The 12,714-nt window shown below is 48.9% G+C and overlaps 3 protein-coding genes across 3 annotated transcripts; all 3 read right to left on the bottom strand.

Moving 5' to 3' along the window:
* Positions 1 to 2,176: 2,176 nt before the first annotated feature.
* Positions 2,177 to 5,058, bottom strand: LOC137907696 (amino acid transporter heavy chain SLC3A2-like). The gene is made up of 8 exons (XM_068752054.1): positions 4,760 to 5,058; positions 4,382 to 4,572; positions 3,871 to 4,044; positions 3,700 to 3,797; positions 3,420 to 3,550; positions 3,029 to 3,344; positions 2,729 to 2,782; positions 2,177 to 2,656 (listed from the first exon to the last, which is right to left on the bottom strand). The coding sequence occupies exons 1-8, from the start codon at positions 5,056 to 5,058 to the stop codon at positions 2,321 to 2,323; spliced, it is 1,599 nt and encodes a 532-aa protein (XP_068608155.1). The 3' UTR covers positions 2,177 to 2,320.
* A 2,020-nt stretch (positions 5,059 to 7,078) lies between these two features.
* Positions 7,079 to 10,711, bottom strand: LOC137907216 (dehydrogenase/reductase SDR family member 13-like). The gene is made up of 6 exons (XM_068751519.1): positions 10,576 to 10,711; positions 10,157 to 10,275; positions 9,381 to 9,504; positions 9,128 to 9,300; positions 8,547 to 8,700; positions 7,079 to 8,256 (listed from the first exon to the last, which is right to left on the bottom strand). The coding sequence occupies exons 1-6, from the start codon at positions 10,700 to 10,702 to the stop codon at positions 7,997 to 7,999; spliced, it is 957 nt and encodes a 318-aa protein (XP_068607620.1). The 5' UTR covers positions 10,703 to 10,711; the 3' UTR covers positions 7,079 to 7,996.
* Positions 10,712 to 11,800: 1,089 nt separating this feature from the next.
* Positions 11,801 to 12,564, bottom strand: hikeshi (heat shock protein nuclear import factor hikeshi). Its single transcript, XM_068752160.1, has one exon. It carries the CDS (start codon positions 12,497 to 12,499, stop codon positions 11,906 to 11,908), a length of 594 nt encoding a protein of 197 aa, XP_068608261.1. The 5' UTR covers positions 12,500 to 12,564; the 3' UTR covers positions 11,801 to 11,905.
* Between the last annotated feature and the right edge of the window lie 150 nt (positions 12,565 to 12,714).

Here is a 12,714-nt window from a genome sequence, read left to right as displayed (position 1 = left end):
CTTCACATCCTCCTCCTCCTCCTCCTCGCTGCTTCTCTGCGCCGGGGATGAGGTGGTCGGTTCGGTTCCCCGCAGCTACTGCTGCTCCTCCTCCTCCTCCTCCTCCGCCCCGGCCGGCGTCCCTCCTCACAGAACGGCCCGGTCGCCGTTTCTCATTCAAAGAGCCAAAAGTGTCCCCACCGGCACCCCGGTGACCCCCGCGCGCCCCCAGATCCCGGTCAGATCTGCCGGAGAGGTCCGGTTCTGGTCATACTGCGGCTAAGGTTCGGTAGCTAAAACCGTCCGGACCCGCTGACAGGGATGACGGTCAGCGGAGGAGACCGGATCCGGTGCCTGAGCCGCGTCTCCTTGGTGATGACATTGTCGGAAGAAGATTCTCGGTTGGTTTCTCAGGAGTCCTCGCTGCCCTCCTCAGCACCGCCCGGGTCCCGGTCCGGTTTGCGGCACCGGAGTTCCTTCCGTAGCCCAGTGGGAGAAGCGGGAGGTGCTCCGCGTCCTGCCCTTGATGCGCGCCTCCTCCGGGGGCCTCCGGCAGAGGAGGAGCGGCTCCGTGACGCACCGGCGTCAGTCCAGTCAGCTCGTCGGTAGGTTTTACCGGTGAGAGAGGCACCGAGTGGACCGAACGGTGAAGGCGGAGAGTTCCGACGGGAATGCGACTTCGGGAAAGATTTTCAAAATAAAAAAAACGGTGACAAATCGCTGTGATACAAAAATATTTGTGTTTTACATTCTACAGATTAAATCTTGGACTCGGTGTTCCGTCGGTCCGGTTCTGGAAAAAAATGCTCTCTGTCCTAACGTCGACTCAAATTCGACTTCGAATCATTTCTGCTGCAGACCCAATCAATGTTATGCAGTTCACCTGTGGAGGTGACGTCATGACCGGCGTACCGCTGAACACCTGAGTCTAAAGACATGATGCGTTTAATGTCCCAAAATTAAATCCCTGGATTGAGATTAAATGTAATCTCAAACCCTGGATTGAGATTAAATGTGTTTATCTCTCTGTCTGTTAGCAACGTAACTCAAAACGCTATGGAGGGATCTGATGAATGTTTCGGGAAATATTGGGAATGTTACCAGAAACACTCGATTACATTTTGGTGATGATCCAGAAGAGATCCTGGATTATGGATCACTTTGAAGTCTTAATTTACATAGCAGGAAATGGAGCTTCGTCGTTATAGCTCAACGGATTTGTTCTGTCTTTGTACCAGAGGAAACCGATCCGGTTGAAAATGGACCCATTAAGCAAGGCAGTGTCACACACCCCATAAATGTCCCAGCCAGTCAGCCTCCCTCCTCCTCCTCTTCCTCCTGTAAAAGACATCGGTGTTGCTTTTCATCCAGCTAGTTATGTCGGTGGTTTTGTCTTTGGGTAATAAAAAATAAATTAAAAACACTGAATTAGAAATGAAAAGCGGTTTGAACACCTGTTTTCAACCTGAGGGCTTGTGCTTTATTCATGACGAGCTGCAGAGAGACTCTCGTCTCCTCCTGTTCTCTAAGGCAGAACATGAAGGCCAGCGGTTTGTGTTTCAGCCATTAATGTTGTGCGTTCTGTCGCTGTCGATCCACATTCCAGTTTAAAAAGAAGGAAAAGAGCAGGAGGAGGAGGAGGAGGATGCTTTCATTGTGGAAAGAACTGATTGATCCTACATAATGTCCTTGTAACTGCTGTAAACCAAATTGCCCTCCGAGGGACAAAATCAATAAAAAGTATTGAGTATTTAAGTATTTGATAATACCAGGGTGACCTTTTAGGATCTGGCCAGTCCACGCTGGACTCCACCAACCTCTGAGGGTCCGCTGTGCCGCTGAGGCGGCGGACGGATCCGTTGCCATGGTGGTTCTGCTGGTGACCGTGTTGTGTTGGGTTCCTCTGCCTTGGCCAACCTTCTGACAGGTTGTGCACCAGAGAGTTCTGTAAGGACTTATCAGCCCCTTCCGCCGACTCCAAGGAGATCCACAGCTTACTTGTTTAAGACTTTACTGCATTTGTTCATTTAAACGCCCTTTATGCTGACATTTTAGTAGATGTGCAAAGAGAATAAGATCATATTGTGGCACGCAGCAAGGTCATCTTTCTGAAGTAAACTGGATTTTTGATGCAAAGCTCACGGGCCCACCCGTTAAATAAAAGCCATCAGACTTGAAGGAACATTTCAGTGTTTTTATTTGTCTCGTTTTCACAGAATGCACAACATTTATCGACAGTGAGGCTGCGGCCTCGTCGGATACGAAGAACATAGAAGAACAATCCCCGCCTCCCAACCCTGCCTGAATTGGGCTTCACGTGTCTGAAGACAGAACCTGAACTCTATCCTAAGTAGGAAAACTTGAGGAGCACGGCCTGCCTGGGGCCAAGCTGCAGGTGCTTCAGGTCCACGGCGCTGTCTGCGGCGAGGAGGCTGCCGTTGGTGCTGGCGACGACGACGGCCTGCTGAGGCAGCAGCGCGTTGCTAAGCCGCAGCACCGCCACCTCCTCCGCCAGGTTGAAGGCGGCCAGGTAACGCTTGCTCTGGTCCCACGCCCGCAGGTACGCCAGGGTGGAAGAGGAGTTGTGGAGCAGGACGAAGTCGCCGAAGAGCAGGGAGTGCTCTTTGCCCCGGAGCTCGCTCTGGCTGCTGAAGAACTCGCGACACTCGGCTCGCTCCTGGAAAAAGGGTTTAACGTTTCGGTGAAGATGACAGCGTAGCATAACAAGGACAGAATCTCAAAGACATACCTGCAGAGTTCCATTCTGCTCAGTGTCCCAGAGCATCATGGGAAACGGCGTGCCCTTCAACAGAGATGATCAAGTATCAACAATCAGTCAGGACAAGACGGAAAGGTTTCTGAAGTTGCCTTTCTTTGGCGCCATCTCGTGGTTAAAGCAATTTTGTTTTCTATCTGTCTTGGTACGCCTCATTCAAAAACAAATAAACCAACAGAGCAAAATAAAAATACAAAAAATATCAATTAAATGAAAAGTAATTTTCCACACCCAGCAGGCCCTGATCGAACCCCGATCCCGGGGACTCCTCACCTCGTCCATAAGGCCGATCTCATCTCCGTAGTTGATGATCGGGGTTCCAGGGAGCGTCAGCAGCAGCAGCTGGTACAGTTTGACCAGATCGGGGCCCACAAGTGACGCCAGGTGACCCTCGTCGCGTCCCCCCATGCCCCAGGCCAGAGTGGTCTGGTTGTGTGACGAATACAACAGCTGGATGGTCTGAGCGTGCTCAGTGACGTCCAGGGGGGTGCGGCGGAGGACTCTGGAGACCAGCAGGTCTACTCCGGTGTCGGAGAGGAGCGCAGACACTTCCTCGGGACGGTCGCGGTCCGTGACGCCGATCAGGACTCTGGAAAACACGGAAAATCTCTCGTTTTAGGAATCTGATTTCTCCCCAGCAACAGTCGACAGTTTGGTGGCTGACCTCTTCTCCGTCCCGTTCTGGATGATGGCTCGGATGTCGGTCCACAGTGACGGCACCACGGCGGCCACTTGCTCCACGGCTGACAACTGCACGCCGTCCACGCCTTCCTTCAGCCAGAACACCAGAGCGGACTGAGGAGGCGCAGATCAGAAAAATACAAACAAAACAGAACTTTATTCTCTCCGGCTGAAGAGCTGGAAGCCGAACGATCTTCACCAGAACGAGCAACAGAAGGATTTGGAATCTAGGTTGAAACTCTCTGCTGGGGGTGCGTGTTCACCTTCAGCCTCTCAGCTACGTTGGTGATGCTAACGTTGGAGAACCAGGGTCCAGATAAGCCCTCGTAGTTTGGAGTCAGATCCAGAACCACAGAAAGACCTAGAGAAACACATGCAGCATTTTAAAAACAGTCAAACACAACGTAATAAAATCTGTTATTATTGTAGCGTACTCTTTCTACGAGCTGCCCGGACGAAGTCTCGAAACTGCCCCAGGTTCCCGACTTCGGGGGAGATCTCCTCAAACCTCAGGTTGACGGCGTCGTCGGCAGGAGCCACGTGGATCGGCCCGACCACCACGCCTTTGACCTTCAGCTCAGACAGGCTGTTGACCTTCAGCTGCAGGCCTGAAGATGATGAGGACAGTTAGCATAGCGTAGCATAGAGACCACATGCGCCTCATTTCCTAAACAGCGTAGAGAGAAATGTCTTGTTTCATAATGGTTTTGTTTTGTCACGAATCTGAAAGATGCTAAGGCCGAAGCCTCTCTATATCGTCCAATGAGAGCCTGCGGAGATCATGTGATCGCCCAGATTTGAAGAAGATGCTGAGCTCAGAGCGAAGGAAGAGAACGAAAGAACGCCTCAGCAGTTCACGGATGAGTCACACTCAATGTGAGCGGAAAACGCTTTCACTTCCTCTACGTGTGAGCGGCTCTCTCCCAGCATGCTTTGTGTTCTCACCCTTCAGGTTCCGGGCGCCAGTGAAGGCCTGGACACTCCCGATCTGGTACAGGGGGCCTTCGTTCCACCAGCCGACGGCGGGTAAATCTTTACACTGAGGCGCCCGCAGGATGATGAGAACGGCTCCGGCCAGCATCCCCAACCAGCCCAACCAGAACAGCACCAGTAAAGACCAGCGGGCCCACACCCAGCTGGAAGGGGGGGGGGGGGCCGCCAATAGGAAACGTTATTAAATAGATCACCATATGCTTTAATGTGACGTTTCTTTATATGAACAAATAACGAAACAGCTGTAATGATGGGATGCCGGCCACGCCCCGACACAACCAGCTGATTCCAGCTGTGTGAAACGACGCGTGTGACGTCAGCGCCCCTCACCCCGCGGTCCCGGCCACCCGCAGCAGCTCCTCCTTGCTCAGCCCGTTGTGTTTGATCTCCTCCGCCTCCTCGGGCATCTTCAGCTTCACCGCGCCGTTCTTCTCCGTCTCCGCCGCCTCCTCCCCCGGTTCTCCTGCAGCGGTAATCGGCAGCTTCTCCTGCTCCTCCTGGTCCAGATCGGCCTCGCTCACGTCAGCCTCCGTCGCGTCGGTATCCGCGGCGACCTGCGCGGGAGCCGCGGTCGCAGCATCCCCCGGCGCAGCATCCTTCAGCTCCATGTCCGTCTCCCCGGGGTTCATACCGGCAACGATCCGCCACTCGGTCAATTGTCGGAGCGCAGTCACGGCTCTGTTCGATAACGGCGAATACGGTCGTGACGTCCGTCCGTCTGTGTCACCGGCGACTGCGTTGAATGCTGCGTTCACGTGATGCCGGAAATATGAAACACGACAGCAAACCGCTCAACCCTGTTTGGAGTAATGTCATGAGTTTTTATTCCGTGGATAGTATTGTTCTTTACTGGCAGCAGGTGATCACGTGGTCGTTTTAGATCTGTTTCATTTATTCTATTTGGGTTTTTTTCCTATATGGGTGATTCTCATGAAATCAAGATTTAGAAGGTGTCAAGCATAAGAATTTCTAACATGCCCTTGAATATTATTATTTTTTGTACATATAAAATTATGGGGTGAACTAACTAAAAAGTATATTTTCAGAATTAAAAAAAAAAAATTCCTATGTGTTTATCGACATTTTTTAGATGAATTCCATAACAAATTATCATTACCGCAACTTAACATTACATGAAATATATGGTTAAAAATGATTATTTTGGCCATTGTTACAGTAGACTCATGCTAAACCAGGGGTGGGCAAACTTTTTGACTCGTGGGCCACAATAGGTTCTAAAATTTGACAGAGGGGCCGAACCAAGAACAGATGGAAGGAGTATTTGTGTGAACTAATATAAATGACACATGAAAGCTATTGCATTAAAGGATTTGGCCTTTTACAGGCAGTATTACAGGGAAAAGGTCAAATGAATGAGGTTTAATTATAATACAATTTTTTTTTTTTTAATGATACATTAAATGGACAAGTTTGGCGGGCCGGATTAAAAAGACCAACGGGCCGCATATGGCCCCCGGGCCTGGGTTTGCCCATGCCTGTGCTAAACCCTATAACTGGAGAGATACATTTGAATTCTCATTACCGAAACATTTGTGAGCATTTACAATTGTGTTTATTTAATTACTTTTGTAAAAGATAACATACACATTTTGTATGTTATTATTGTTTGTAAAGTTAATATAATTCTCATTTCCGAAACATTGATCCTCATTACTGACATGGCCTTCTCATTACCGCAACCTGGTCTTGTTTTACAAATTAAGTAATAATTATATGATCATATTTTGTTTTAAAATATACAGACAAGTTATACAACACTAGTTATTTAGTGACCGATACATACATGACATACATGTTATCTTTTACAAAAGTAATTAAATAAACACAATTGTAAATCCTCACAAATGTTTCGGGGAATGAGAATTAATAGGAAATTACATTAAATTAAAGCATTTTAAAATGTATCTATCCAGGTATAGGTTTTAGCACGAGTAATAAGAGTCTACTGTAACAATGGCCAAAAATAAACATTTTTAACCATATATTTCATGTAGTTGCGGTAATGATAAGTTGTTATGGACAAAATGTCGATAAACATATAGGAAATATTTTTTTTTAAATTCTGAAAATATACTTTTTAGTTAGTTCACCCCATAATCTTATATGTACAAAAAAAAATATTCAAGGGCATGTTAAAAATTCTTATGCTTGACACCTTCTAAATCTTGATTTCATGAGAATCACCCATATGTTTATAAATCCTCCCTTCATTAGAAGTGCAGATTGTGTTGTAAAATGCCTGTAAAGGCTAACTGGTGTGTTTTGCTCTATTCAAAGTTGAAATATTATAATTTAAAACATACATGATTGCTTTGATGGTATAATAAAAATAAGCAGCCTTTCAGTCGAGTCTCATTCTCCGACTCACATGATGCCCCGTGAGGCGAACTAAAACTACAAGCAAAAAAATTTTTTTTTGAAAATGACGCAACTTCAAATTGTTTGATTTATGTGAGCTTCATAAGTAAAACGACACACTTTCCATAGAAACCACAACATCAAAAGGCTACATCAAAAGAATATATGTACAGATGGACACGCTGATATAATCCTTTCATTTTTATGCACCCGGTCAGATGATGAGAACTGATCAAATAATTCACAGATTCAAAGAGACAAGAAGTGGAATAATCTTTAATCTGCAGCAGAAACCAGACCCTCGGAGCCCCATAAATCCAACGAGGTGAAGCTTCTCGTCTTGTGCATCAGTTCATCGTCCGCTGGGAACAAAGCTTTCATTTGTGCACCAACAACCCGACCAGAAGTACGAGTTGTTCTACTTCTCACTGGGAGCATGGAGAGCATCGCTGTCAGTTAAACTTGGGTGGAGTAACTTTGCCGGTGTTGCTCAAGACGTCATCCTTTATGTGTCCGTGATTCACTGGCTGGTATTTTACCAGACGAGTTAACGCTTAAATGTCTTTGTGCTGCGTCACTGAAATGACCGAGGTCAGACGTGTGCTTTCAGACAGGCGGGAGCAGCTTCTGGAATCTGCTCAAATAGCTGCCTTTGAAGTCCCAGCGTCTCCTGTCAGTCAACGTGCAGGGCGAATAACGACACGGGTCTCTGCTATAGTTTTGCACCATTTGGGTATGAGAACTTTGGGACATGGATGCGCTGGATGAAATGAAGCAACGCCACCAGAAATGTTCTGGCTACAATTCAAATGTGTGCAAAAACAACAAAGAAGAAGAAATAAGAAATTCTGCATCCACAACAGATGTCCTCGCCGAGGACGTCTTCAGAAGCAAGGTGCACGATCTTAACTTCTTGGACTGTTGCTCTGACATACAGGCAGACTCTACGTACACGTAAAGGATGAATGGATGGCCTGCGATAGGCTGCACACCTCAAACCTGCCAGGTAACAACTCTCTACGCTGGGGTTTGCATAAAATCAGATGATCAATGAAATTATTGCCTGACTTATTATAAAATAGTTGCTCACCCAGCAATCTACCAGGCATTTTTGTTTAACGGAGAACTGCCGGTGGGCTTAGCAAAGACATTTGAGGTAGGGGAAAAGTGATTTGTGGTCTTTCCAACTTAAGCGAGTCCGCAGAGCTTCTCGCTGAGCTCCCACAGCTTCCTGGACGCGTAGTCGTCTCGGGCTTTGGCGCTCACTTCCTGTACGGCACAGCAGGAGAAGTGACTTCCGCTCCAGGGTTCGACTCCCTCCTGCAGGCCGCAGTGAAGGGTGGTCTGAGCTCCGGCGTCCGGGTCCAGAAACAGCAGCCGGGCAATGGGCTCAATGAAAACCTTCTGCCAAAGGCTGACGTGGCGAGACAGCTCGGTCCGAACGATGCCTACGGGGAGAGAAGGTCCGGAGAAACGATCAGAATGCTCGTCTTCTTTTTTTCAATACGTCACAAAGTCTGAAGCTCATCCATCAACACCGGTCCATACGTGCAACCCAGCCCATAGGCGGTACCGGCATCGGCATGCTAGATTCTTGAAGAATCCAGTTGGACAGTGTGGAAACAGCTGGAGGCTTTGGTCCCATTACACTTCTATACTGGGACTTTGGTTCATGTCATTCCTAAAGAGACAGCGCGAACACTTGGACACCGACGATGAGCGCGGTGTAGCGCCTCACCTGGGTGGACGCTGTAGCAGGTGACGTTGGTTCCCTTCAGCCTCTTGGCGAGCTCATGGGTGAAGAGAACGTTGCACAGCTTACTGTTGCAGTAGGCCTGGAAGAACTGCCAGCTGTAGCGGCCGGTGCCGAGATGCCCGTTCGCCTCCAGAGCCTGTTCAACAAAGCAAAGCCTCCATTAGAAGCAAACGGGAAAATCCATCAGGATCCATCCTGCTAATAGTCAGACAAACAAACGGCATGAATAACAGAACCTCCTGGGCGGAGGTAAAGATGCGTTTTTCTATTCAGCATTGTTATCAGCGATGACATCATTCCGTCAGCCTTCCTAAACATTCATAGCCGAACCGTCACGCCGCATCCACGAACAAAGAAACCAGTTTTTCTGTTGAGTGAAGGCTTTTAACCCTTTTATGCGAGACAGGAGTCTGAATCCTGGTCGTTCGTTTACTTCCTGTTTTGTGCATCATTCATTTAAAGCGCATAATTAAAGTGAGATAGCATCACAAAGGGCTGAATAAAACCGCACTCCTGTTCATCTGGCTGCAGACAACATATGAAACGCTTGATAAAACGCTCGCCTCGAAGTCGATGCGTCCCCAGCAGTAAGCCATGGAGGACAAGGTGACCACTCGTCCCCCCTTCCCCTCCTTCAGGCGCTGCAGAAGCAAGCAGGTCAGCAGGAAGTGACCCAGGTGGTTCACCCCAAAGAGGATGCCGAAGCCGTCTTCTGTCCACCCATCCCCCACCAGACCTACAGGACAGGATTGTCTCATGGGTTTCTGGAGATGTTTATCCACACGTGTGTTAGCTTGTTTTGTGCTGGTTGTTTACCAGCGTTGTTGATGAGCACGTCCAGCCTGGGCTCGGCTTTCAGGAAAGCTTGGACGAAGCAGCGGATGGACGTCAGGCTGGCCAGGTCCAGCTGCATGTAGACAAGCTCACTGCTTCCTGTTTCCTGAAACCAGATCGCAATCAGGTGAAAACAAAGCCAGGTATTTATTTACTGCAGTTACTGCACAGACTGTGTGAAACCGCACTTTAGGAAAATAATCTGGAACTATAATCCAGATTTGTTTTTGTGCGTGTCCGCACGGGTATCGGGATCGCTCTCAAAATGTAATGGGATCTAAACTAGACCAAAACCCATCGTCAGATTTTTATTCATCAAGATTCATCAAGATCCATCCAGCAGTTTTCCCCTAATCCTGCAAGCTAACAAAGAGACAAACACCCGCCATCAAAAACATAAACTCCTCCGCAAAGAGATCAAGCTCATTTTTCTTATTAAAAATCTGGACCCAATTTATTGATGTATTTATTATTCATATTGGTTTTGCTGACACAAAAATATTTTATGATTAACGTTATGCTCATAACACAAATAATTAAAGTGTTATTTTCTTTATAATTTGCTATTTGGTGTGTGTGTGTTGCTTTTTGTTGTCTATATGTCATATGCTCTCAGAGTTACGCACTGCGCATGCGCAGAGTGACGTAACAGAAATTGAAACGGTGCATTGGCGGAAAATGTGTCGGAATCCCTCCGGATCAGGCGTGCCATGTTGTGCCAGAGCGCGGCTGCCGGTCCGGTTCTTGTTCGGGCCTACCTGTTCTATGTCCATAATCGCTGCCTCCGCCTTGACCCGGTTCCGGCAGGCCAGAATCACCCTGGCCCCCCTCCTGGCCAGGTGCGTGGCCGTGGCTTTACCGATGCCGGTGTTCCCTCCTACAGCACAGATCACCGGTCAGCTCGAAAAGCTGCTTTTTATTATGTATGTAAATGAATCCAGTTTAAAGTCGTCTGATTATACAAATATAATTAAAAGCCCAAGTTAAAGCTCTGATCAATAATACTTTTCAGTGACATATAAAGTCGTATTTCATCTATAAATAAGAGTCTTTCAAATGTCTGATAACAGTGTTGCCCTAGATTGATGATTTTATTTCACCAGCATGTTAATTTATCCGGCTCTATAAAAGTCCCCCGTCCCGTGTGAGACGTGCGCGGGTCGTGCGCGGGTCCTACCGGTGATGAGGACGGTCTTTCCAGCCATCGGTGCGTTTCCCTTGCATTTGGACCTTTTGAAGAGCGTCTGCGTCAGGAGGATGTACCCTCCAAGGATCGCAGCGACAAAGAGAAAGAGGTAAATCATGGTTCGAAGGTGCAGCCACGTCCTCCTGGAGATCACTTCCCGGCTCCGGAAGCGAACTCTGCGCTTTATGCGTTTGGTGCCCGGTCGAACCGGTTCTTCATGTCCGACCAGACCGGCAGGCAACGCCTCAAGTGACGAGTCAACTGAAACTCCGGGAAAAAAGAAAAACGATTTACCTTGAGTCCTAGAAACTCTAAAGAAATCATATATCTATGTCAGCTTTTATTTTAAACTCGAATGAAATCATCGATATCAGCTGTTATTTTTAAATGGCTCTGGACTGGTTTCGTGTCTGATGCGCGTCATCAATAGAGTCTAAAAATGACCTAACCCTGCAGCACAAAGACTGATGACGTCTGCAGGAATGTCCCAGCAGGAACACCGTCATCATCACTCTAATTACATCCGACTGATTTAACAATTAAAAGAATAACATGTAGTACAGGAGCCAGAATTCCGAATAACCCGGTCCAGCATGCTTCCTGGAAGCTTGAGGATCAAACTGTTGTTGTTTTGTTGTTGTTGCTGCGGTTGGGGGCGGGGCTTCCTCCCCAGCATTGTTGGGGGGGGGTGTAAAATGGCCCTGGTCTCGAATCCCACTATGGGAATGAAATGGAGCAGGGGCAGCAGGGCAGACCCAGGGCACACCCCGCTACCTCTGCTCCACCCCACTCCCACGGCGGGACTCGGTCCCAGCGCCACCAGTCGAAAGGGCATAATGCTACCAACACACCACCGTGCCGGTGAGGAGACCTGAGGTAAAGTCTTACCTGTATCTCCAGCCAGGTGACAGGCCCCGCCTCCTGACAGCCAGCTGACTGGGGCAGCCGGCGGAAGTCGCAGTTCGGTGTTTTTCCTGTTTTCGCTTTACGAGCTTTTTGCGTCATGCGTAAAACCGTGCGTAAAGTTGTCATTTAAGCCTTGTTGTTTCTCCGCTGGTATTCAACGACATGTTCGTATTTTTCAGTGGTCTTAATGCCGATTATCATTTTTATTTTTGAGAGCATCACAGAAGAGCAATCAAAATAAAAAATCACGAGACGAACCTTTTCTCCTGCTTTTGCGTAAAAGTAAACTGAAGACACGAACGCCTTCAAATACCGAGGCTGCAGTTTTATTTCATTTCTTGCATTTTATAAATGACGGTAAACAAAAGGCCTCGGATGAGGCCGTGGCTTCAGTCAGCGCTCGTCTCCGTGCCCATCAGCTCCTCCAGAAGTTCGGGTTCTGAGCCATCCTCCTCTGGAAGCTTTCATACCAGCGGAGGAGGCAGCTGGATGGGATGAAGGTCTCCGACGGGCTCGGCGTCATCTGCGCCTGCGACACGGCGAAGGACGCGGCGTAGTTGTACAGACCGTCCAGCATCTTCCGGGTGAACTGCAGGTAGGAGTCCACGGTGGACACGGCGGCGCTGGACACCGGGATCTGCTGGGCCAGCTGCTCCAGAGCCTCCACGGACACTCCGACCTGGGCCACGGAGGGCGACGCGGGGAAGGCCACCGTGCCGAACGGGTGGGTCCCGCCCACGCCGGCCTTGAGGCCGGATATCTTGAAGATGGCACTGGGCTTGTCGTTGGAGATGAACCCGAGCAGCTGCCACACCGGGCCGCTGGCCGGGTCCGGGAAGGAGAAGTAGACCGCAGCGCCCATCCCGGCGGGGAACGGCACCGTCCCGAGCATGAACACCACCACGTGGTTCAGGTGCGCGTAGTCCGGCAGGTTGAAGACGAACTTGTCCGAGGCGACCTGCAGGGCGTCGGTCTGTACCAGCCTGCCGGCGACCAGACACCCGAACATCCCCGCTGACAGCACGCCGCGCCGGCGTTAGCCTTAGCTTAGCCCTCCCTGGATCGACTGCTCGACCATCGACTCGATGTTCTGGATGATGCTAGCTTTAGCGTGTTTGAGGAATTTAAGTATGTGAGTGGGCGTTTTTCGTTACGTTGATACACTGAAAGTTGTAGAATTAAAACGCGCCATAAATAAACGTTTTACCGACCAGGCGTCGCACA

The sequence above is a fragment of the Brachionichthys hirsutus genome, chromosome 18 (assembly GCF_040956055.1).
Source record: "Brachionichthys hirsutus isolate HB-005 chromosome 18, CSIRO-AGI_Bhir_v1, whole genome shotgun sequence".
NCBI classification, from domain to species: Eukaryota; Metazoa; Chordata; class Actinopteri; order Lophiiformes; family Brachionichthyidae; genus Brachionichthys; species Brachionichthys hirsutus.
This window is presented reverse-complemented; position numbering and strand designations above follow the sequence as displayed.